Consider the following 25,189-nt stretch of genomic DNA (forward strand, 5'->3'; position numbering starts at 1 on the left):
ATGCTTGAAAGGGCTCAACTGGGTCACATGCTTTGTGGAAATCAATAAAAGGTATGAAAACATCCTCAGTGACGTCCCAGCCGCAGCCTCACTAGCGGGTAGTGACGTTTACATCGAACTGATCCGCGTAAAGTCTTTAAAGAAGAACAACAGCAACAAAGAACGTGACGGAGAAGCGACTGAGATGTTTACTTCCGGGTTCGTCGACGTCACGTGGGTCCTGCGAGAGGCCTTCTACGACACAGAGGCCTCGCGCTCGAGTAGATTTGCCAGTTCATCTTGAATCCACTCTTTAAACACACACGAGCCTTTAAATTGCTACGTAGTCCATCTGATATATAAATATATTAATTAAATATAGAACACGGCGGTCCGGACCACGCGGGAGCCGTTGATGCTCCTCCATAACGTTTACTTAACAAAACCACCTTTCAGAAATAAAATATAAACAAATCAAAGAGAGTAACTGGAATTGGTAACATTGTTTATTTGAGGAATGAACATAAAAAACTCATGGGTACATTTCTTTTTCTTAAGATGCTCGAGCTACAAAAACAGAATAAAAAACGAAGCTCAGCGATCACGCGGCCATCTTTGTTAGAGGAGTGCGTTTGTTTGAGGAGACGCAGCTGAGCCACGTGAGGACGTCGCGCTGGGGCGGTGTTTACTCGTTGTCGTAGCTCCGGCCGCCACCGCCGTAGCTTCGGCCGCCGCCGCCACCGCCGTAGCTCTGACCGCCGCCGTAGCTCTGACCGCCGCCGTAGCTCTGGCCGCCGCCGTAGCTCCGGCCGCCGCCGCCGTAGCCCCGGTCGTCACCTCCGTAGCCCCCGCGGCCGCCGCCGCCGTAGCTCCGGTCGCCGCCCCGGCTGTAGCCCCGATCGCCGCCGCCGCCGTAGCTGCCCCTTCCTCGGCTGCCGCCGTAGCTCCCCCGGCTGCCGCTTTTGCCCTTTCCCGCTTCGTCCACGCGGATCTGGCGGCCTCCCAGGTCCTTCCCGTCCATGCCGTCCATCGCGTCTTTAGCGTCCTCCGGGTTCTCGAATTTCACGAAGCCGAAGCCGCGAGACCTGCCGGTTTCTCTGTCCATGATCACGTCACATTTTTCGATGACTCCGTATTTTTCGAAGGCCGTTCTCAAATCGTCATCTTCGGTGTTGAAGCTCAAGCCCCCGATGAACAGTTTGCCCTCGTCCGACATGGTGCAGCGTGACTTCACTGACGAGAGTCCAAGCGAATCTGTGCGCGCGGTAGTGAAGAGATCCGGGTGCCTCGTTGTAACGGATTCTAGGTTTTTCAGGGGAAAGCAATCGAGGACCGACCTGACTGTGAGCGTCTACTTCTTCTTCTTCTTCTTCAAGTTTAACGGCGGTTGGCAACCATACATTTGGTGCATTACCGCCATCTTCTGCTCCGGGTTATCAGACTGTAGGCTCTCTTTACACCAGAAAACACCCCCCCCCCCCCAAAAAAACAACAAAACATAAATATATTGTTTAATACATATATATATATATATATATATATATATATATATATATATATATATATATATATATATATATATATATATAACTTAAAAAAAGAAAAATAAATAATTAACCCTCATCACTAAATTTCAATTATATCCTGTGAAAAACCCTTGTCTTTTGTAAGAATGCTGGCAGTACTGTGCCTCTCCCACCCATGCTCAATATTACCTTCAATGTACACTCATGCACCCCCAATTCCTTCAGTTTTTTTCTCATCAACTCTCTCTGAGTCTCGTGCGCCTTACAATTCACCACCACATGCTCCACTGACTACTCTTCTCCACATCCTTCACACATCCCTGTCTGGTGTTTCTCTATCATTTTCAGTGTCTTATTAAGTGCAGTACGTCCCATTCGTAGCCTCGTCAGCACTGTTTCCTCTCTCCCGTTCCAACCTCCCACCTAGTTGCCGTAACCCTTGCCGTTGACCCATAAAATCTTCAATTACCCTTACATTTGAATCTGTTTGCAGCCGACAACGAACACTTCTGGCCGGCCAACAAAATCGCTCATCTGACTGTGATGGAGCGTGGACGGATGGATAGATAGACAGACACATGTTCAAATATAGACAGGCAGACACAACTATTTGGAAATGTCACATGCACCAAACGATACAAACATTACCTCATAGATTTTAGCCAAAACTGTGCAGTTTAAAAAAAAAAAAAGTTAACACCAATAAATTTCCCAACTAACCAAAAGTTTGTGTACTCTTTAGGTAGGTTATCACTTTGCTTTTACAAAATGTATAAGTTTAAATTCACTGGTCACACAAATAGAGAACAGGCATTTTGTATAAATACATGAATACATTTCATTCTTTTTTATTTTATAAATATTTTTTTATTTTATGACTTAATTATTATTATTTAAATATATTGTATTATTACATGTTTTACTTTTTTTTTAAAGGATATACAAAAATAAAAATGATTATAAAATGCTGTTTGTCTAAATAATCGTTTACTTGAAACCAACGTCGTCATTCGATTAACTGGACTTTTGTCTCGTCTTTCTATTGGTCAGACCCGGTCAGCTGACAGAACACGTGATCACTCGGTGTCAGCTGCTTTGTTTTGCGTTAGAGGAAGAAACGTCCAAACTTGTCTCCGTTACCGTCTATGTCCTCGTGACACGTTTAACGTAATTGTCTTTTTTCCCAGACACGTCTCCGCGGTGAGGCCCCTGAACGCAGCAGATGCGGGAGGCGGCTCCGCGGCCGCAGAGCAGCGCCATAGAGGTGTGCGTGATCCCAGAGAACCGGCAATGTGGCGGGGTGGCGGACATCCGGAGAGCCGCGCTAGCTGCTGGGGGCTCGCTGCTTGCATGTCTGGTGGCCCGGGGCCGCCTGGAGCTCTGCGACCCGGCGGACAGAGGGGCGGCCCCGGCAGTGGTGGACGGCTGCTACGCTGAGTGAGTGCCTTCATGTAGTACCTCCATGTAGTACCTTCATGTAGTACTGTGTACCTCTGAGGTGTAGCATCAAGAAGTACTGTGTACCTCCGAGGTGTAGTACCTCCAAGTAGTATCTCCATGTAGCACTATCTACCTTTTGAGGTGTAGTACCAAAAAGTACTGTGTACATCTGAGGTGTAGTACAATAAGAAGTACTTCATGTGTAGTTCAATAAGAAGTACTCCATGTGTAGTACAATAAGTACTCTATGTATAGTACAATAAGAAGTACTCAATGTTTCTCCTCCAGCTTCTCCTGGGAGGAGGAGCCAAGGGGTGGAGCCAGCAGTAGCTCCTCCCTGCTTGCGGTGGCGGCTGAGGGGGATCTGACGCTGCTGCAGGTGAGGAAGGAGCCAGGGGGCGGAGCCAGCAGTAGCCCCTCCCTACTGCAGGCGGGGGCGGAGCCATCGTCCTCCATCGCCATCCTTCGGGTCTCTGGGTGTCCTGCCAGTCGCCTGCTGCAGACCGTCAGAGAGCAGGACCCCGGTGAGTGCTTCACAAATTGAACTTTCCCAACTTTGAGATATTTTATGAAGATATCTTCTTCCTACACGTCTTATTATATATTCCGTATAAAATTAACCGTTTGATTTATACAGATATTTAGACTCCAGTATTTTTTAATTTAATAATTTATAGTCCAACATGTTCAACATGCTAATTTGTAGTCCGACAGTTGTAGTCCAACTCGCTAATTTGTAGTCCAACTCGCTAATTTGTAGTCCAACTTGCTAATTTGTAGTCCAACTCGCTAATTTGTAGTCCAACATGCTCATTTGTAGTCCAACGGTTGTTGTACATTTTTAGTCCAACACGCTAATTTGTAGTACAATAATAATAATTGTTGTGCACTGTCCTATAATAACAAGGCCTTTCCTTTCAGATGTGTGTGAACTGCAGTCGGTGCACGTGTTGTCGTTTGCTGCCGGCCGCGGCTGTGTGCTGCTGAACCGTGATTGGCTGCTGCAGCTGCAGTGGAGGCAGATGGGGGAGGAGCCGCAGATAGAGGAGGAGGAGCAGCTACAGACGAGAGAGGAGGAGCCGCAGACGACGACTGAGGAGGAGCCGCAGACGGTGTCCTGCTGCAACATCCGGCTGACCGACGATGGCAGACGCGCTGCTGTCCACAGCTGCGTCTGCAGAGACTTCCTGTTTGTCCTCAGCTCCACCGGACTCATCAGTATCCTGCTGCTGGTGCCGCTGCTCGCGCAACGTGACTTCATAACAGAACTAGTCTGAATTAAAGAGTGAAACTAAACCAAACAAGGCGAACCTGAAGCTAAAAGGTGTTAGTTGGTCACCAGACTGCTTTCATAAAAACAGGGATTTAACCTCTGAGAACATCGTCTCTGCTGCTATACTGCTGTTAGTTAGTTAGTTAGTCTTATTGTGGGACGATGTTTAAAAGGTTCATTCTGATTCACCAAAATCTCTCAGTAACTGGAGGCAGCAGGAGGCCAGTAACTCCTTTGCTCTGAGAGGTTAAATCACTGATTTTATGAATGGAGTTTGGTGTCGATGAAAAGCTCCTAGATACAGTTCACTTCCTGTCTGACATCAAGGTGAAAAGACTCTAAACACAGCACTCACTTAAACTGATACTGATGTAACTGACTAACAAGACTAACTAACCTGACTTACTAGCTATCTAACTAACTAACTGACTGACTGGAGAACCACAGAGGAACCTGTATCTTTAACTTACCCTCCAGCTGTGTACCAGGTCACTGATGGCAGTCTGCTGGCCAGCATCGACCTCCCGGCTTACCTGACGTCTCTCCAGACTGAAGATGACCTCGTCTCCTCCTCTTCCACCTCCCCCTCCTCCTTCTGCCTCCTGCAGGTGTCCTCTGACCTCAGCACGGCGGTCGCTGTCACTCAGTCTCACTCCGCCGTCGCCGTGGACCTGGACCGCTACTTCAGGTGCAGCAGCGGGAAAAAACGAGCCGCAAGCGTGTTTGACTTTTTGTTATTCATTTGAATGGAAGAGAAAGGACACAAACTGTCTGTCTCCCCAGTTTGCACCCAGACCGCCTGCCGGTGTCCAGACCTCCTGCTGGACCCCCTGTCCAGCCCCAGACCTCCTCAGATCAGGACGGCCTGGCGAGCTCTGTCTGCAGCCTCGCCTCTCTTGGCTCGCCCTTCAGCGCCGACCGGTACATTGATAAAGACTCTCTAAAGACTTATAAATTCCAAACTTTAAGGACTCTCTCATGATCTCTGGGCTTCAAAATGGAGCTTTTTAACATGAAGGCAGTTAATATGAATCAGAATCCTAACATACATTATAATTTTATGTTGCTACTCAACTTGTCGATCACACAAAATGAAAGAAGTGATTAATAGCAAAGAAGGCTTAACTTTCACTGCTTTCAGACCTTTATTTTTCTTTTACATACTTTATTTTAGGATATAATATTAATTAATTCATTAATTTGCTGACACATGATGCCGTTCGCACTCATAACATTTAAATATTAGGCGAAAATACATACAGTAGTAGCAAAAAAATCTATCTAATAAAGTAACAACAAATTGAGTATTTAATGCTTTTCTTTGCATTATTATTATCATTACCATAAAAGTCGGGTTACAAGCCGTTACTACCTTCGGTGAGTGTCCCTGCTAGCTCTCCACTGTAGCCAGCTAGCGCTGCTGCTTGTTCACCGCTAGTTGACCTCTGACCTCTAACTTAAACTCCTCTGTAGCTCCTGGGAAGCTCGTCTGGCCTCCATGTACAGCCGAGCCCAGAAGTCTGTGTCTTCGTCCTCCTCCTCTTCCTCCTCCTTCTGCTCCTGGTCCTCTTCCCTCCAGCCCTCGGGGTCCCACAGGGCCTCGTCCTCGGCCCACAGCCGAGTGCCTTGTGGCGGGGCGACCGCGGCCTTCCTCGCCCCCGAGCGCTCTGCTCCGTCTCTGCTCACCGTGTCCGAGTTCTCCGCCCAGCTGACCTTCGCCTCCCCTGGCAACAGGGAGACAACCGTGGCATTGTGGGACTTTGAGTCCGGGCTCGTGAGCCACCACCGGGCCGATGACGAGGCGGCTCCACTCCAGCGTTGCGGAGAGAGGCAGCACCGACTTCTGCTGAAGGGTGAGGCCACGCTGCAGCTCTGCTGGGGAGGATGTGGAATACATTTGTAGTCCAACATGTCCCACATGCTCATTTGTAGTCAACATGCTCTGTCGCTCCCTCCCTTCCTCCCTCACCAGAGTCTGGAGTCTTCCAGGTCCTGTTCTCGGTGTCCCAGCAGGATCTGCTCAGCAGGTTGATGTTGTTCGGCAGCGCGGCGACGGTGGACGCAGTCTGCCACCTGAACAGCTGGGGGCGCTGCTCCATCCCCGTCCACGCCCTGCAGGTAGAGGACGACCTCTGACCCCTCGGGGAGACCCGTCTGTCTGCTACGCCTCTGGTTTTACAGCCATGGGTTTTTTTCTCTGCAGGCGGGCCTGAAGAACCGTCAGCTGGACACGGTGGACTTCTACCTGAAGAGCAAAGAGAAGCTGCTGGTCCCTGAGGCCGAGCCGCCGAGCAGCCTGAACGACCGTACGTACACACCAAGAACTACACACTGCACACACGCTCGTGTCCTCATGCAACGGAGGAATGCACAACTCTGTGTGTCACACGACAAACTCAACAAGGTCAGATATAATGGCAGACATCTTCGTGTGAAACTCCTGACATCACAGCTTAGCTTCCACCTTCAGGTCTGCGTCTCAAAGCCTGTTTATAAAGCTGTGTGTGTGTGTGTGTGTCTGTCTGTCTTGTCTGTCTGTCTATCTATGTATGTGTGTTTATGTGTGTGTGTAGGTCTCCAGCAGCTCTCTCCTGCGTTGGATCTTCTCTGTTCAGCCGTCAGAGATTCAAACAGTGAAGCTCAGAGCCGTCAGTTCTCTGAGCAGCTGCTCAACATCACCATGAGCTTTGTCAACACACAGATCCGCTCGGTCCTGTCCAACAACCAACGTGAGCGCACACACACACACACACACACACACACACACACACACACACACACACATATATATATATATACATACACACACACACTAAGCTTGGTTATTCTCTGCTGTCTGCAGTCCAAGACGAGGGTGTTCGTGGCTGCGTGGACGCTCTGGACCGCTACGTTACCGAGCTGAGGAGCTACATGAAGAGGTTCCCCTGGCCAGCAGGGGGCGCCGCCCACGACTCTACTGAGCGCGCTCAGGATGAGGAAAAGGAGGAGGAAGTGGAGAAGGAAGCTCAGAGAGACGAGTGGGAGCAGCTGCCGACGGAGGTGACTTTTAGATATTTACACAAAACATGTTCAGCATGTAGTTAAACTTCTATACAACCAGAGGAGTCGCCCCCTAGTGGTCAAGAGAGAGAATGCACTCTCCTCATGTCTCCAACTGTGTGCTGCAGGAAGTGGTCCGTCAATCCGTCCTGACCAATCAGATCCCCAGAGCTCAGGCCGTCCTGAGGAGGCGGAGCCTGCCTGAGCAGCGTCTGTCGGCTCTGAGGATGGAGGGTCTTCGTCAGGTGTTCTGCTGCTTGCAGGACCGAGACCTGCAGACCGCCAACACGCTGCTCATCAACATGGTGAGGACTCCTCGACCAATCAGAGTTTACTCTCTTCACGCTAGATAAAAATGCTAACTGCACACATGCTACTGTTGCTCGTCACATGGCGTTTGTGTGTTTTAAAGAAACAGTTCTACATTTTAAGAAAAACGCTGAGCGATGTCATGTCTGTGTTCAAAGCTAGGATGAGGGCTGGGTTAGCCTACATTAGCATAAAGGCTTAGCTTACACCTACTAGCACCTCGCTAGCTCATTGATTAAAGGCCAGTTGTTTTTGTCAAAAAAATGTCAATGCTTTAAAAAAAAATTCATTAATACGTTTAAAAGTAAAATGTTTTAAAATGAATATTAGCCTAACATTAGCATGCTAGCATTAGCAGTGGTTTTAAAAGCGTGAAACCTAAACAGAGTCACGTTTCTCGCGGCTGAACATGATGTGAGCCGTGGTGCTTTCAGGGGTTCTGCGTGAGGAAACAGCTTCACAGCATCTGCCTCCACACAGACGACAAGGACCTGCGGGAGTTTGTGGTGAGTTCAGGCTCCCTGTGTGTCTTACTGTGTGTCTTTTGTGTGCGCATATCTTGTGTGTGTGTGTCTGTCTTTTTATTGCATTTTTCCTGATGATTGGCGGCAGCCTCTGAGTCTTAACGAGCCCTTCATGCCTCTGATTGGTCGGTTGGACAGGTGAAGGAGCTGTGTGGGCGGAGTCAGTTCCCGGAGGAGGAGCTACAGAGCGTGGCATTCATCCGGCAGATGGAGCGGTTGAGCTCGCTGCCGGCAACCCGCCTGCCCGCAGACACGCCCCCTCTCAGGTAGAGACAGGAAGCCTGCTGCCGCCTCTTCCTGTCAGATCTTCTTCTTCTTCTTCTTCTTCTTCTTCTTCTTCTTCTTCTTCTTCTTCTTCCAATCTTGATTGATATCAACATGATAATAAAAAGAAAGACGTTGAGTGTTCGTTTAATTCTGAATAAATGGCAACATAAAATTTTCTGAAGTGTTACTGTATTTTTAAATATGCAAATCATAGTGTTACTGTATTTTTAAATATGCAAATCATAGTGATACTGTATTTTTAAATATGCAAATCATAGTGGTACTGTATCTTTAGATATACAAATGTTTGAGCTCCTCATCGTGGTCTCCTTTGCACCTCCTTATGAAAACGCTCCTTCTGTCCCGCTCCCCGTTGACAGGCCGGTCCCGGTCCAGATGGTCCATGAAGGTCTGGGTGGAGGCCAGCAGGTTCTGGAAGAGCTGCTGGGTCCGAAGAGGGCTGGGAAAGAGGAAGAGGAGGAGGAGGCAGGGCTCTGGAGGAATCTCAGACTGGACTGGGTGAGGAACTGGGACCCGAGCTGCCAGACCGCCGTGCTCCTGTCCCGACTGCATCACACAGGTTAGACCCCGCCCCCAAAGCTCTCAAGGTCTCCTGAACGCCCCCATCAGTCCAGAACCCCGTTCTGAAGGAGTTCTCTGTGTGGTTGCGTCATCAGATGTGACTTCCTGCTCCGCCGCCGTGCTGTGGCGCTACCTGACCGCTCTGCACGACCAGCGCCGGGTGCTGGACTGGGTCCAGAGCCCAGGCGGGTCCGAGGGGTCCCACTGGCCCGAGCTGACCCCGGAGCTGGTCGACCACAACACCGCTTGCAGCATATACATGAGGGAGCAGATCCTGGACCTGCTGGCCAAGTACTACTATTTCTTCTTCTTCTTCTTCTTCTTCTTCTTCTTCTTCTCCTCTTTCTTAACAGTTATTTCCAGTAAAACCAGTGATTCTGTGTGCGTCCAGTTGCTGCTTTAACAGGTTGAACACACCTAATCCCCTTTGACCTCTCCGGGTCTCCGTAGCTGCTGGATGACGCTGCTGTCTGTTTCTATCCAGGAGAGGCCTGTTGGTGGCGGAGGAGCTGGAGGACCTGGAGCGGCTGCTGTGGAGGCTGGCTCAGGCGGGGGGGGTCATGGCCTCGGCCCCCCAAGCGCCGCAGTACCGACCCCCGCTGGGCCGGGACCTCCACGGCCTCTTCATCTCCTTCTGCGTGGACCGAGGCCTGCAGTACCTGCTGTACTCCTACCTGGAGCACCACAGGTAGAGAGGAGAGCCTGAACGCACCACGAGAACGTCATCATCCACCTTCAGCCAGTGCTCATGGATCAATAACATTCCTCCTCTTATTCGTTGATGATAATCTGTCTCCGCCTCCGCAGGTTGACGCCCAGGAACTGTCCCCTCTTGACCAATCAGAGCCTCTCTGAGAGCAAGCCCTGGTTTGAGATGCTGGTGAGGATCCAGGAGATCACCAGAGATCTATCAGGTACCGACTGCTGCTAGACCGCTGTCCTGGTGCTAGTCCTGGTGCTGGTTCTGGTCTTGGTTCTAGTCCTGGTGCTGGTTCTGGTCTTGGTTCTAGTCCTGGTCTTGGTTCTAGTTCTGCTCCCGTTTCTGGTTCTAGTCCTGGTTCTGGTTTTTGTGAAAAACACAAACAGAGCCTCGTTGCTCCAACAATACATCAGTTCTGTGGCTGTTTGACCTCCTTAGTGCACCATAGAAGAAGAAGAACCCTTCCTGAGGTGAAGCGGTTCTGGTGTTGGGTTCCACAGTGTGACCTTGTCTCTGTGTCTCTGATTCCAGATCCGGGTCTGGTCTTCCAGGCCAGTTTAACCAGCGCTCAGGTGCTGTTGCCGGGCAGCCAGGCGTCTCTCAGCAGTCTGCTGCTGGAGGGACACAGTCTCTTGGCCCTGGCGGCCATCATGTTCGCCCCTGGAGGGATCAACCAGGTAAACTCCCCTGCGACCTCTGACCTCTCAGCCGCTGGAGATGCAGACGTAAACATGAATACGATGTGCTCCATACGTCCGGTCCTCCAGTGAGCTTCCTGTGTGCAGGTGGTGGTTCAGGGTGAAAGGTCGGGCAGGTCGGAGAGGACGGTGGACCCGCAGCTCCTGAAGCTGGCGCTGGCCCCCCACCCAAAGCTGAGGGCCGCCCTGTTCCCCTCCGGGCCCCGAGGAACCGGCCCGTCCTCGGACGTCTCCGTGTACCACCTGCTGCAGGTACGCTCGCACACCTGCGACTCAGAAACCCCCTCTCCCTCCTCCCCCCGGTGCCTCTGTTGTTACGCTACGTTGTGTTTGTTTTTGCAGTCGCTCCACCCGCTGGACCCCACCAGGCTGTTCGGCTGGCAGGCAGCCAACACCCTCAACTCCACCGGTAGGCTCGGACATCATGTGTGACATCATGCGGTGACATCATGTGTGAAGTTGTCTGCTGTTTTCATCGTTTCATCGTAGCCTTTGTAGCACATGAAGCCGAGCTTTCCTTGGTTACTTTGTCATATTATAAATGGTTGTCTTTTCCTCCACAGAAACGTCAGAGCTGCCTCATTTCTCCAGCCCTCACCTGGTCGGCAGGTTCGCTCTGGTGGAGAACCTGGACTTCCTGTACTACCTCCGTCACGGCCGACCGGCCTTTGCCTTCGCCACCTTCCTCGTGCAGCAGCTGAGCGGCTGCAGCGACGTCCGGCTGCTGTGAGTACACACAAGTACACACGACTGCACACAACTGCACGCAAGTGCACGTTACTAGTATGTGTGTGTGTTTTAGGCTGCAGCAGGTCGGGCAGCAGACGTACAGTTTGGCCCTCCAGAGTCTGAACGTCCCGTCTGTGACGTCGGCGGCCGTCTGCTTCTGTGAGCTGCTGGGAGTCTGCAGCCTGAAGCTGAGGGTCGACCTCAGAGCCATGAACGCCGTCATGCAGCACTGGAGCCAGGACGACGCGCAGCAGCTACACACTCTGGGTACACACAGAACACAGCAGCTACACATCAGCCCACTGTTTATCTGCCTGGGCTCTCCTCTGCAGATTCCCTCGCTTTGTGACGCCACTTTTATGACGGGATCCATTTTTAACGGCTTCCAACACAATAATATCAGCGGTCACATCAATCTCGACTGTGGAACAATGGTTTGCATGTCCGTCTTACAAGCGGAAGATCAGAGGTTTGAATCCAAGCTCTGCTAATTTGGATTCTTCTGTTGGACTGGAGACCCTGGCAGGCCGTACTGGACCTCCGGCCCGCGGGTTGTATGTTTGACACCCATGCTCTAGGTACACACACTGATTTGTGTCTTTTCACTGTCTAAAGGTGTAAAGCTGGCGGAGGCGGAGCCCGGTGCAGCAGAAGAGCTGATTGGCTACCTGGAAGCTGCAGTGACGGACAGCCTGGAGCAGAAGGGCATCAGCAGGTAAAACCACGAGTCATCGAGGTGATTGTTGTGGCTGTCGCACATAGAAGGTTACACATGTATACTGTGCGTGTGTGCGCAGGTCGTCCTACGAGGCGGCTCAGGAGTGGGCGTTGCCCGTTCAGTTCTGTCAGCTCCACCATCTGAAGCTCAGCTCGGTTTATCCCGCCCATTGCACCGCCGACGGACAGTTCATCCACTTCCTGTTGTTCGTCCAGCTGCACAGTTTCCCGCCCCAGCAGGTGACAATACACACCTGTAACACGTGTGACCGTCACACGGAGCTTCTATCGTCGGTGTCGAGCTGCTTCCTCTGACCATATTTGGATCTCCATGCAGGTGCGCTCGCTGGCGGCTCGGTTCGGCCCCACCCTGCGCGCCCACCTGAGCCTGGCGTTCCAGGAGCTGCAGGTGAGCGGCCAGAGGACGCGGCCCCGCGGCTCCGGGGAGCGGGCCGCGTCCCCGAACGCCGCCGGGAGCCCGGAGCGCCCCGTGGAGCTGTTCCAGGTCCTCCTGCAGAGCCAGGAGGAGGCGTCGCCCTGCAGGTACCTGCTGCAGGAGGCGCTGCTGCAACGCAGCTCAACGCTGGCCGTCATGGCCGCCTGTCAACAGGTAACAGAATACACACAGATCAGTGAACACGAATCTAGGGAAGTGATGACATTCTCAGGATGCGTTCAGGCTCTGCTCAGTGAACATGAGTACTGGCTGAAGGTACATAACATTCACGTGATGCATTCAGGTGTAATCTAGTAAAATGTTGTGTTGGTGATTAGAATAAATAGATATTAAAGATGAATTATGGTGTTTAACTTCCTAAAGCTCATCATTACACTTCAGTAACACTAAAGATGGATAAAAATACTGTCTGTAATTTGCTTATCATTTAAATTGTGTGTTTTTCATGAAGAATAAATCACTAGGAGGGTACAGCATTTAGTTTAGTTTTTTTAAATGTTTTTTTCACTTATATAATATTCAGTATATATTATATTCAGTATAATATGGATCACTAATGATCAATAACTAATATCAAAGGCAATAAAAAACGCCCCCCCCTCTTTTATTAACCATCATAAATGTCGTCCCAGGGGGCGGAGCTTCTGCCGCCTCTCTGCGTGTGGTTGTTGACCTCCGTCAATGCCGTGGCGTCGGGAGAAGCCGTCGCCCACCTGGCCGACGCCCCCCAGCACCACGAGTGGACTCTGCACGACCTGTCAATCATCTGGAGGACGCTGCTGGGGCGGGGCCTCGTCAGGCCCCTCCTACGAGGCTTCCAGCTCTTCCAGCGGGTAAAAAAAAATAAAATGTTGTGAGATCACGAGGCCGCGCGGCGAGTGACTTCGCTCGACTCGATTGAAACAAAATAATTCTCCTTGTGTCCCTCAGGACTGTCCTCTGGTTCTGGTGCTCAGGATGTTTGAGTTGTGTTGCGACTACAGGAACTTCTCTGAGGCCAAAGCCAAGCTGCTGGACTTCCAGAGGACGCTCATCACCGTGAGTCACTCAGGGGGCGACTCCTCTGGTTGTAAAGAAGTCTATGCTTCATGTGTTTAAAGCTGCATTCTCTCTCTGATCAGCTGAGGAGCACCCCGGCGCCCCCTGCTGGGCTTCCCCTGCAGTGGGTGGAGAGCCAGGCCTCCTTGCTGCTGCTCATCATGCTGCAGCGCTGCTCCTCCCAGTACGACCTCCACCGGCTGCTGCAGCTGCTGGCCGACGTCGACAAGCTGCTCAAGTCTAACGGTAAGAGTGGAGCCCGAACGCACCGCTAAACGGTTCACGCTGTTAGGTGTGTGTGTGTGTGTGTGTGTGTGTATATAATGTCTGTGTATATATAATTTGTGTTTGTGCAGGTCCAGACTTCAGGAAGCTCAGTCAGCTTAGTCAGCTGCTTCAGGGGTCAGAGGTCGTCCTGTCCCCAAGGCTGCTGGAGTGCAGTTCTCCCTCCGTCCAGCAGGAGGAGTTCCAGGCCGCGGTGGACGCCCTGCAGGCCCGAGGCCACTACAATCGGGCCCGGCAGGTCGCCCTGCTAGCCGGCCTGCCCGTCCAGCGCCTGTTGCTCAGCCAGGTCAGATTTTACATCTTTCCGACGGTCCTTAAACACATCACATGTGATGAAGCAGCCAAAATAATTTATCTGTTATTGTCCCTCAAATATATGCATCTACTATTAATTTAGTTAAATGTCATGGAGGTTTGGTTAAAAGTTATTGAAATTTGGTTAAATGTCATGGAAATTTGGTTTGAAGTCTTCAAACGCAGGGTTCATACACATTTAGACCAGTGGATTTTCACAATTCAAAAGTAATGGAAAGTTAGCGAAAAGTGATGGTAAAGTGATCGGTCAGAATGTGCACGAACCCTGTAGTTAGAAAAAGTTCTGCATCGGTCGGAGCGCTGACGTTCCAGTGGCCTCTCATCCTTTCAGCTCCTGCAGGAAGTCACCTCCCAGAGGTCCAGGCAGCAGTGGCGGCGGTTGGAGACCCGAGTCGGCCTCTGGAGGAGATGCCAAGAGCGGCTGAAGGCCGAAAGCGCCGACCCGGAATCGGCCTCCGGGTTCTTCCTGTCGCAGGCCGAGGCGACGACGGCCGCGGCACCGGTGACCGGCGGTGGCTTGCCGGAGTCTCCGGCGACAGAGCTGCTGGCGGTGCAGGAGCGCTGCCTGCTGCTCTGCCTGGCCGCCCATTGGCTGGCCCCGCAGGGCCCGCCGGCCCGCCTGCAGCGCCTGGAGGAGCGGCTGTGGGCCAGCCGGGTGCGCCGCCACGTCCTTGCCGCCGCCGTGGAGAAGGAGAGCGTCTTCGAGCTGCCGCCGCCCGCCGGAACGACGGAGACGAGCACGTACGAGGCACTCATGAAGGAGTTTTCCTTCGCCAGCATACCGAGCTTGAACACAGAGAGCTGCCTCCGGCTGGAGGGGCTCCCGGGGCCCGGCGAGGACCGCGAGGAGTCGCTTGGCCCGGAGGAGAGGAGCGCTCTGGACGCGCTCGTCGGTCAGCTGTTGGACGAAGGCAGCGTCCACGAGGCCAGCCGGGTCTGCCGGTACTTCTCCTTGTACCACCGGGACGTGTGGGGGGTGCTGCGCTGTAGGGGTCTGGCCTCTGGAGACCTGAACCCAGAACCGCAAGAGGAGGTGGCAGACGTTCTGCCAAAGGAGAACCTTACCAGCTGTAAGCCTCCCTGTCCTTCTGTATCCTCCAGGACCTCCTAGACCTCTTGTAGAACCACCTAGAAAGGAGGTCCTACAGGAGGTCTTGTAGAACCTTTTAGACCCCCTACAGGACCTCCTGTAGGACCACTTAGACCTCCTGTAGGACCACCTAGACCCCCTAAGGACTACTTAGACCTTCTGTAGGACCACCTAGACCTCCTGCAGGACCACCTAGACCTCCTGTAGGACCACCTATACCTCCTGTAGCACCACTTAGACCTCCTGTATGACCACCTAGACCTCCTGTAGGACCACCCAGACCCCCTAAGGACCTCATAGACCTCCTAAACGACCTTCTATTTTCACCTTTTTAATGTCTCTGACCTCCTTAATGACCTTGTCTCTGACCTCCTGACCTGTAGCCGCCTCGATGAGCAGCCTGTCGTCCTTCGTGATGCTCCCCTTCCCTGAAGACGAAGTGGCCGTCCAGCTCCAGAAACTAGTGGATCAGTGTCGTCACGGCAAGAACTACTGCAAGCGAGTCCTGAGCCTGTACCAGCTGTCCAAGGTACCGGTCTCCCCCCACTAGTGCCCGTAGAGCTGTGTCCTGTTTACAGACCAGTCCAACCAGTTAAACTCCTCTTCCCCCTCCTGAACAGGAGCTGCAGTGCTCCTTCAGCCAGATGAGCCAGGAGGAGCCGCTCTCGGTGCTGCAGCAGCTGCTGCTGTCGGAGCAGCCGGAGCGCTTCAGGAAGGCTCGGGCCTTGGTGAAGGCTCAGGGCCTGGAGGCTCCGGCCGTGGCCCAGCTGCTGGCCTCTGCTGTGGTGCAGGCGCTGCTGGCCCACGAGCTGCAGCCCGGTGGGGTCATTCATCTTGTTATTGAGTCATGTATGAATGCATTCGACATCAGACAATAATGTGTGTGTGTGTGTGTGTGTGTGTGTGTGTGTGTGTGTGTCTGTGTGTGTCCTAGCAGAGAGGCAGGTGTTTCGGCCGTCAGAAGGTCATGACTCTCTCGTCCAGCTCATCAAACTGTGTGACGATCCGAACCTGGTGGGAGAGAAACTGCTGGAGAACCTAAACAATGTTCCACTGAGAGACCTGAACTGCAGTAAGACACACACATGCACACATATACACACACACACACAGACACATACAGAGACACAGACACACACACACAAGACCTGAGCTGCAGTATGACTGACGTTATGAAGTGACGTCATCAAGTAGCAGGTGACATCACGAGGTGACGTCATCGCGTTTCCTCCCGTAGTTGTGGAGCTGCTGGTCGTGGCTCACGACTGCTTCAGCCTCACCTGCAACATGGAGGGCATCGTCAGAGTGCTGCAGGCCGCCCGCCACCTAAGCCACGCCTACTTGGCCCCGGGAGAGCACTACAGCCTGTTGGTAAGCCCCGCCCACAAACACACCTGCAAAAGGATATCTAAATGTAGGTAGAAATATTTATGTGCTTGTGTGTGTGTGTGTGTGTGTGTGTGTGTGTGTGTGTGTGTGTGTGTGTGTGTGTGTGTGTGTGTGTGTGTGTGTGTGTGTGTGCAGGTGCGCCTGCTGACGGGCATCGGCCGGTACAATGAGATGACCTACGTCTTCGACCTGCTGCATCAGAACCATCGCTTTGAGATGCTGCTGAGGAAGAAGATGGACATCGACAGAGGACAGGTAGACTCAGAGACACACACACACATATCCGTTATCTACTTTCAGTCAGTACTCCTGTTCACTGAGCAGAGCCTGAACGCACCATGAATCATGCGCCATGAAACTGAAGTTCTGTTGGTTCTCTGTTAGCGGTGCTGCTAATGTTACTAGCTCTGCTCCTGTTAGTCTAAACTTTGATTGATTGGTTTCAAAGTCACATGACCAGAAATCAGGGAGAAACATCTATGATGTCCTGATCACATAAGCTACTGGATACTGGCGGATAAAACTTTATTTACACCTTGATAGTTAACCAAACACTGTAAGGGGGGACAGACCCAATCAGGGTCAGTAACGCCTTATCCCCCCCCACCCAGAGCTCCTCCCTGAAGACGGCCTTGCTGGACTACATAAAGCGCTGCCTCCCTGCAGACAGTGAGAAGCACAACATGGTGGCGCTGTGCTTCAGCATGAGGAGAGAGATCGGAGAGAACCACGAGATGGCAGCGAGGACGCAGCTGAAGATCATCGAGTCTCAGGCCTGGGGTGAGTACATATATATGTATATGTACAGTATATAAGTATGTGTGTGTGTATACACAGTGCATACATATATGGATGTGTGGGTCTCGTGTCTCTCTCAGTCGTCACTCCGGAACTGAAGAGCTCGCTGGTCAAAGTGTTGGGTCTGCTGAGAGACGCTGCAGAGAGCTTCTCCAAGGTACCTGAACGCCTCGCGACCTTTAACCTGTAAACCCTTTGTGTAGTATGTAGCGTAGAGGTTTAAGGGTTAACCTGTTAACCCTAAACGACACAGTTTATATATATAAATATGTTTATTTCTTTATATATATATTTTGTATATGTGTGTGTGTATATATATATTCTACATTTATGTGTGTGTGCAGGACTCATGTGTGCGTCAGGCGAGCCGTTGTGTGCGCTTGGCTAAGCTCGTCGCTCTGCAGCTACACTTCCTGAACTCTGGCTCTGAGCTGCGTGTCATCCAGCTGAAAGCGGCACAGCTGCAGGAGGCCGTGACGGCGCTGCCGCGCTGCTTCCAGGTGAGGGAAGCCTCTCCCTTCAGTTAAGCCCCATGGGTGTAGCATGTATCAGCAGTAGTTACATGCTGCGTCCCCTCAGGTGTTCGTGGTGGCGGAGGCCTACGGCTACAGTCCGGACTGGGCCCAAGTCCTGTACCAGAAGGTCATCCTGGACGGAGACTTTGTGTACTTGGAGGAGCTGAAGCGGCACCGCCCGCTGACCTCCAGCCTGCTGGAGGACGTCTTCCACAAGTGAGTCTCTCTCTCCGGCAGCTGGCCCAAGGCCCGATCACCAGGGCACAGCTCTCACGGCCTGTTGTTGTTGTTGTTGTTGTTCAGGCTGGACGCCGGCCCTCCAAGCAGCGTCACTGCCAACGTGAAGCGCCTGCTGACGCACTGCGAGGACGTGTACAGCCGCTACCGGCTGGCCTACCAGCAGAACCTGTACGACGTCACCAAGACGCTGCTGCAGGACGCCAAGACCTCCGGATACCTGAGCGACCGGCTGGCCCGCTGAAGACTAGCAGGTATCTGAAGACCTCCAGGCTACCTGAAGACCAGCAGCTGCCTGAAGACCTCTGGACCATGTCAACAGAACTAATAACTACAGTACATATTTATACAAAAAGTACATTTTCTAAATATGTGAATAAAGGTTTTTTTTTTCTCAAGAATAACCTGAACTTGTTTTATTTTATTAATGGCCAGAGGTTTCATCTATACATCACATGAGGTACTTTTTAAACGCTCATATTTATATCAAAGACTGCGTACATTCATCTCATAAGATAGTTACTTTGTTTCTCGCTACAGCAGCTTTTATACTTACAAGACAGCAATACGACATAAAAAATGCTCTCCTGATAGCTGGAGGACTACAAAGATGGAGAAGGCATCAGAAGTCTAAGGTGAGAGGAAATCCCAGCAGAACAGATGATTCATGCTGCAATATAATCTGAATTTAATGACGTGACGGAGTTAGCTACTGGAGCCAAAGTTTAAAAAAAATGTTATTTATTGAATGGAGTTTGGTGAGAGTGGAGTAAAGGGAGGACTTTATGCACAATAGAGGAATTATTGAATGGAGTTGTGTGATTTTTATATTGCTGTCTATGTATTATAAATATGTATGTCGATACAGATATTTATACTCTGGTATTTGCACACAGTAGTTATACTGTGTTCTATAGGACTGGTTTCCAGCAGAATGAGTTTGTCTTGTTTAATTATTTACATCTGTAGGGTTTGAAGTTCTAATTGAGACAAAACAACTGATGTACTTTGTAATCTGTGCTCGTCTTCACTCTGGGCTGAAAGTCCAGAGATAAACTGCAGCGTCCAATCACATGACGGGTGAACAATGAGGGGGCGTGTCCTGGAAGCCCGCGCTCGTGGCTCCTCCTCCGAGCAGAGCTTAGAGAAGGCCGTCAAAATGGTGGCGCACTTCCGGTTAAAGGAACATCGAAGAAACTTAAAATTAAGACTTGGGACGTACCCACAGATGCCTCGCGCACAATTAGATTTACCTGTTCAACTCCAACCCAAAAAAGAATCACAGTTCGCTCCTGCATAACGCAGTTAACAAAATCACCTTTCAGGAATAAATTGTAAACAAATCAAAGAGTCCTTAACTGGAATGGTAACATTGTTTATTTGAGGAATGAACATAAAAAACTTATGGGTACATTTCTTTTTCTTAACATGCTCGAGCTACAAAAACGGAATGAAAAAAAAAAACGAAGCTCAGCATCGCAGCCATCTTTGTTAGAGGGGAGCGCGTGTTTGAGCGACGCTGCCGGGCCACGTGAGGACGTCGCGCCGGGGCGGTGTTTACTCGTTGCTGTTCCGTTAGGTTGGCCCATTAGGTTGGCTAGAGTAACCGCTGCGGCCGCGTCAGGTAGCCTAGTACTGGTTCCTGTCAGAGTCTTGACCGGAGTTTCGGCCGCCGCGGTATCCACCGCCGCCGTAGCCCCCGCCGCCTCCGCCATAGCCACCGCCGCCGCCATAGCCACCGCTGCTCCGTTGGCCGCCATAGCCGCCGCCGCCGCCGCCGTAGCCGCCGCCACCGCCGCCGTAGCTCCGTTGGCCGCCGCCGTAGCCTCCGCCGCCGCCACCGTAGCCTCCGCCGCCGCCGCCTCCACGTCCGCCGCCTCCCTTAGTCGCCGGGTTCACGCGGATGGTGCGGCGGTCCAGGTCCGTCCCGTTCATGCCTTTCTCCGCCTCTTTGGCGTCGTCCAGGTTCTCGAATGTAACGAAGCCGAAGCCGCGAGACGATCCCGTTTCTCTGTCAAGGATCACGACGCAGTCGGAGATGGGGCCATATTTCCCGAAGGCCGTGGCCAGGCCCTCCTGGTCGGTGGTGAAGCTCAAGCCTCCGACGTACAGTTTCCCATCTTCCGACATGGTGATGCGTGGCTTAACTCACGAGAGTCCAAACGAATCTGAGCGCGCGGTGGGTTGACAAAGAGATCCGGGACCCTAGTTGCGACGTAAGACCGCTCCTCGTGTCCGCTATTTTCAGGGGAGAGCAATCGAGGAACGATCGAACTGTGACTCAGAAGTGGAACGTGGACAGACACATAGATAGACCTATCTGTCTATCCATCTCTCTATATATCTATAGATATGTCTCTCTATAGGTTGGTATATCTATATCTATATCTATCTATATATATATATATATATATATATATAGATATAGATATAGATATATAGATAGATATAGATATAGATATAGATAGATAGATAGATATAGATATCTATATATATATATAGATATAGATATCTATATATATATATAGATATAGATATCTATATATATATATAGATATAGATATCTATATATATATATAGATATAGATATCTATATATAAATATATATATATATATATAGAGATAGATATAGATATCTATATATAAATATATATATAGATATAGATATCTATATATAAATATATATATATAGATATATATAGATATATAAATATATATATATATAGATATAGATATAGAGAGATGTATATAGAGATATATATATAGAGAGAGAGAGATATATATCTATATAGATATATGTATGTATAGATATATAGATATAGATATGTATGTATATATATATATATATATATATATATATATATATATATATATATATATATATATATTGATATGTATGTATATACTGTATAGATATGTATGTATGTATGTATGCACACACAATAAAGTTATCTAACCACTTGGATTTTATGAGAGTCTGAGGTGGACTCCAGAGCATTGCTAACATTTTGTTAGTGGCTGTCAGGCCGCTTAGTAAGATGCGTGACAATTCCAGTATTGTTCAGTATTGTTGTCAAAAAAGAGAGATCATTTTTCAAATTTTTTTTTACATCTTTACAAAACCAAAACGTTCATGAAAGAGCCCACAAGTCCTCCTGTACAGAGGGTACATATTGATGAAAGTTAGAATTATGAAATTATGAGATAAAGTTCAAATTATGAGATAAAAAGTAATAATTATGTGTTACTTTTTAACATACTGCATTATCGCTAGTAGGCCTATGTGAAGTCTATGCTACAGGAATAGCAATGCTACTAATTATTGAGCTAAAATGTCAACAGCAGCCTGCATATCGTTTGCATGGTGAGACATGAGAAGAGAAGCCAGCGTCACTGAAGCACACTTACTCTCTCACAATTATGACTTTTTATCTCACAATTTCGACTTTATTCTCTCATAATGATGATATTGTGGATGTTTTGTGGAGGAAACAGGCTTTAAAACAGATCTAATGTAACGTGAGTAATTTGAGTGTAATCTGTGCTCGTCTTCGCCTGTAATGAAACTACAGAGATCGATCCCTTGCGGTGGCCACGTGTAAAGTGATGCGTCATTTGGCCATTCACGAGAACAAACGATCCTCATGTAAATAATGTCATAAACTATTGTCTGGATATTGTTATGGTCAGATTATAATTTGCATATAACCCATGAAGGAATACGACACAGTGTTAGTGTGAGAACGTATTTAATTCATTTAGAAGCTTTGTTCTCTAAAAAATATGTTTGTGCGAAAGGAGGCCTTGAAAAATGGCAGTAACATAAAAAGTATGTGGACAGTCTTCCTGTGATTCTATGCTGCAAGTGTCTGTATACTTTATTTTCTGTGTTTTTTCTTGCGTTGGCTCACACACAACACAACCTTACGATAATGTGTAAATGCTTCTTTGGCAAAAAAACAATGTCCACTTGCGGGATAAATAAAGTATCTTATGATGAGATTAATGTCTGTAATCTTTGATGTCAGTTGTGGAGATATATATATACACACACATAAATACAAATATATATATAAATATATATATACACACACATAAATACAAATATATATACATAAATACAAATATATATACATAAATATATATATATATGTGTATATATATATGTATATATACACACACACACACACATACCTATCTATATCTATATCTATCTATATCTATATCTATATATATATAGATATATATATATACATATCTATCTCAGTTCCACCGCTGACATCAGATAAATGAGATATAATACACATATATGACAACTGGAGTGTTTTATAAAGGATTTATTTGTTGTTTTGAACAGGCATCGTCACGTCTACCTCCAACGTTGTTGTTTCCTCTTGTCCTGACTAGTGTCCTCACCAAGTGTCCTTACTAGTGTCTTCATGTACAGTGTCTTGAATTGTCAATAAGAAAAAAGTAAAAATACATTTAAATGCAGTCAGTAACAGACCCCAGAACAACAAAAAGGCAGAAAAACAGCATGCAATAAAAATAAAGGACACTAAGACAGACAGTGATTGTAAATTACAAACATATTTCAGAAGCAACACATTCATTACTGTCCTCGTGGCCTTTCTGTTACTTATGCCGTTTAGTTTGTATATACATTTCAACTATTTGTAAAAAACCCCCCACAAAAATAGATCTTTAGCTTCTAACCTTACTTATGAATATAGAATTTGCCAAATGTAATAAATACATGTATGAATACACCCTCTCCTTAACATATCTGTCATTGCCAAATGTAATAAATACATGTATGAATACACCCTCTCCTTAACATATCTGTCATAGCTAGAATCCAAATATAACATGCTCATTAAATAATGCTTTATAATATTGCTAAGTCGCTAATACATTGCGACGTTTCCCCAAAACCTAAAAGATGAGTCTCTGTTCAAGAGGTAGAGTTTAAATTATAGAGGGTCAGATCTTCTCCACCTTTGTTAAACTGCTTGACATCAGAGCTCATTATGTAACCTTCACGTTATATAATCTGTAAGACTATTTACACATGAAGGGGCTGAACTGGGTCACAGGCTTTGTGGAAATCAATAAAAGGTATAAAAAAAAACATCTTCAGTGACGTCTCAGCCGCAGCCTCACGAGCGGGTAGTGACTGTTTACATCGAACTTATCCGCGTAAAGTCTTTAAAGAAGAACAGCAGCAACAAAGAACGTGACGGAGAAGCGACCGAGATGTTTACTTCCGGGTTCGTCGACGTCACGTGGGTCCTGCGAGAGGCCTTCTACGACACAGGGGCCTCGCGTTCGAGTAGATTAACCAGTTCATCTTGAAGCCACTCTTTAAAACACACAGACGAGTCTTTAAGTTGCTTCACAGTAACACATATTTAGCGTAAAATTCCCAAAAAGGATGTTGAGGATAAATAAAATAAAAGCAAGCCCGTCGCGATAAAATATATAAAATGAATCTCTAAAATGGCAGCGGTCGGGACCACGCGGGGAACCGTTGTTGCTTCTCCATAACGTCGAGTTAACAAAACCACCTTTCAGGAATAAATTATAAACAAATCAAAGAGTCCTTAACTGGAATTGGTAACATTGTTTATTTGAGGAATGAACATAAAAAAAACTCATGGGTACATTTCTTTTCTTAAGATGCTCGAGCTACAAAAACAGAATAAAAAACGAAGCTCAGCGATCACGCGGCCATCTTTGTTAGAGGAGTGCGCGTGTTTGAGAGACGCAGAGCCGAGCCACGTGAGGACGTCGCGCCGGGGCGGTGTTTACTCGTTGCTGTCCCGGTAGGACTGGCGTGAGTAGCCGCTACTCTGGTACTGGTTCCCGTCAGATTGCCGACCGCCGCCGTAGCTCCGGCCGCCGCCGCCCCCGCCGTAGCTCCGGTCGCTACCGCCGCCATAGCTCCGGTCGCTGCCGTAGCTCCGGTCGCTTCCGCCGCCGTAACTCCGGTCGCTACCGCCGTAGCTCCGGTCGCTGCCGCCGTAGCTCCGGTCGCTGCCGCCGTAGCTCCGGTCGCTGCCGCCGTAGCTTCGGTCGCTGCCGCCGTAGCTGCGGTCGCTCCCGCCGTAGCTGCGGTCGCCGCCGCCGTAGCTGCTGCCGCCGCGATAGCCCCCGCGTCCGCCGCCGTAGCTCCTGTCGCAGCCGCCGTAGCCGCCGTAGCCACCGCTGCTCCGGTCGCCGCCACCGCGTCCGGATCGGAAGCCGACCCTTTCCCTTCCCCTCTCTGCTACGTTCACGCGGATGGTGCGTTCCTCCAATTCGGTCCCGTTCATGCCCTTCTCCGCGTCTTTGGCGTCCTCCGGGTTCTCGAACGTGACGAAGCCGAAGCCGCGGGACCGGAGCGTCTCTCTGTCCTTAATGATCACGCAGTCCGTGATGGGGCCATACTTCCCGAAGGCCTCGGCCAGATTCTCCTGTTCGGTTTTGAAGCTCAAGCCTCCGATGAACAGTTTCCCCTCTTCCGACATGATGAAGCACGAATCTGAGCGCGCGGCGGGTTTACAAAGAGATCCGGGTTCCTTCGTTTGGACGTAAGAATGCTTCTCACTTCCGGTTCCGGTATTGTCAAGGGGAAGCAATCGAGGAACGATCTTACTGTGACAAAATGGTGGAACGTTGATAGAGATATATATATTTATAATAAATATAGATAGACAGATAGTAGCTATATATATATATATATATATATATATATATATATATATATATATATATATATATATATATATATATATATATATATATATATACATATATATATACATATATATATATACATACATACATACATACATACATACATACATACATACATACTGTAACGAACTCAGTGACATGTACTGTTATGTTAAAGTGTTTACTAAAGTTACTGGTTCGGGAGGTCAGTGAATGTCACATAAGATGTGTTGCTGTATAACCTGTCACTCATTGTAGCTGCCTAAGAGCGTGGCTGTGATTGGCAGAGCGAGTGAGGTGGGGTGTGTGTGTGTGTGTGTGTGTGTGTGTGTGTGTGTGTGTGTGTGTGTGTGTGTGTGTGTGTCTACGTCTACGAGCCGAAGTGAACCTGAAGATGCGGCTTGAAGTGTGTTTTCTGTTGTTTTGGCGTAGGCTACGGCCAACAGTAGCCTGTTCTGTTGTTCTACAATAAATCAACAAACGAGTCAACAACAACGTCTCGCAACGTCCTGACGCAGGGTCGTTACAATATTTATAATACATGTAGATATATATATACACATAT

At 49.1% G+C, this 25,189-nt stretch overlaps 4 protein-coding genes across 4 annotated transcripts; 1 reads left to right on the forward strand and 3 right to left on the reverse strand.

The window, feature by feature from the left end:
• Positions 1–467: 467 nt before the first annotated feature.
• Positions 468–1,334, reverse strand: LOC137804570 (cold-inducible RNA-binding protein B-like). The gene has a single exon (XM_068603872.1). The coding sequence runs from the start codon at positions 1,193–1,195 to the stop codon at positions 665–667; it is 531 nt and encodes a 176-aa protein (XP_068459973.1). The 5' UTR covers positions 1,196–1,334; the 3' UTR covers positions 468–664.
• On the forward strand, positions 586–18,311 carry spg11 (SPG11 vesicle trafficking associated, spatacsin). Its single transcript, XM_068603844.1, has 41 exons — positions 586–1,322; positions 2,693–2,942; positions 3,234–3,469; positions 3,867–4,163; positions 4,696–4,906; positions 5,002–5,139; positions 5,692–6,071; positions 6,191–6,336; positions 6,422–6,524; positions 6,792–6,947; positions 7,061–7,257; positions 7,386–7,562; positions 8,001–8,072; positions 8,229–8,356; positions 8,738–8,937; positions 9,035–9,230; positions 9,424–9,627; positions 9,747–9,853; positions 10,171–10,316; positions 10,425–10,589; positions 10,680–10,746; positions 10,901–11,063; positions 11,140–11,333; positions 11,682–11,781; positions 11,864–12,023; positions 12,121–12,393; positions 12,873–13,073; positions 13,171–13,278; positions 13,362–13,524; positions 13,635–13,849; positions 14,210–14,948; positions 15,352–15,497; positions 15,589–15,787; positions 15,906–16,040; positions 16,206–16,339; positions 16,493–16,612; positions 16,969–17,137; positions 17,236–17,312; positions 17,500–17,655; positions 17,735–17,886; positions 17,974–18,311. Exons 2-41 carry the CDS (start codon positions 2,728–2,730, stop codon positions 18,149–18,151), a joined length of 7,323 nt encoding a protein of 2,440 aa, XP_068459945.1. The 5' UTR covers positions 586–1,322; positions 2,693–2,727; the 3' UTR covers positions 18,152–18,311.
• A 955-nt stretch (positions 18,312–19,266) lies between these two features.
• On the reverse strand, positions 19,267–20,164 carry LOC137804577 (uncharacterized). Its single transcript, XM_068603884.1, has one exon. The coding sequence runs from the start codon at positions 20,035–20,037 to the stop codon at positions 19,537–19,539; it is 501 nt and encodes a 166-aa protein (XP_068459985.1). The 5' UTR covers positions 20,038–20,164; the 3' UTR covers positions 19,267–19,536.
• Positions 20,165–23,515: 3,351 nt separating this feature from the next.
• Positions 23,516–24,498, reverse strand: LOC137804565 (cold-inducible RNA-binding protein B-like). The gene has a single exon (XM_068603863.1). The coding sequence runs from the start codon at positions 24,414–24,416 to the stop codon at positions 23,715–23,717; it is 702 nt and encodes a 233-aa protein (XP_068459964.1). The 5' UTR covers positions 24,417–24,498; the 3' UTR covers positions 23,516–23,714.
• Between the last annotated feature and the right edge of the window lie 691 nt (positions 24,499–25,189).

This window comes from Clinocottus analis, unplaced genomic scaffold (genome assembly GCF_023055335.1).
Source record: "Clinocottus analis isolate CAN_PGR_092001 unplaced genomic scaffold, fCliAna1.0.p SCAF_6, whole genome shotgun sequence".
NCBI lineage: Eukaryota > Metazoa > Chordata > Actinopteri > Perciformes > Cottidae > Clinocottus > Clinocottus analis.

What these genes read in the sequence shown, in the direction of transcription:
- LOC137804570 (XM_068603872.1), bottom strand. Translation starts at nt 1,195, where the DNA reads ATGTCGGACGAGGGCAAACTGTTCATCGGGGGCTTGAGCTTCAACACC.
- spg11 (XM_068603844.1), top strand. Translation starts at nt 2,728, where the DNA reads ATGCGGGAGGCGGCTCCGCGGCCGCAGAGCAGCGCCATAGAGGTGTGC. An exon ending in AGGACCTGCGGGAGTTTGTG is followed by an intron (nt 8,073 to 8,228) that starts GTGAGTTCAGGC and finishes TCGGTTGGACAG; the next exon opens with GTGAAGGAGCTGTGTGGGCG. An exon ending in CCGTGTACCACCTGCTGCAG is followed by an intron (nt 10,590 to 10,679) that starts GTACGCTCGCAC and finishes TTGTTTTTGCAG; the next exon opens with TCGCTCCACCCGCTGGACCC.
- LOC137804577 (XM_068603884.1), bottom strand. Translation starts at nt 20,037, where the DNA reads ATGTCGGAAGATGGGAAACTGTACGTCGGAGGCTTGAGCTTCACCACC.
- LOC137804565 (XM_068603863.1), bottom strand. Translation starts at nt 24,416, where the DNA reads ATGTCGGAAGAGGGGAAACTGTTCATCGGAGGCTTGAGCTTCAAAACC.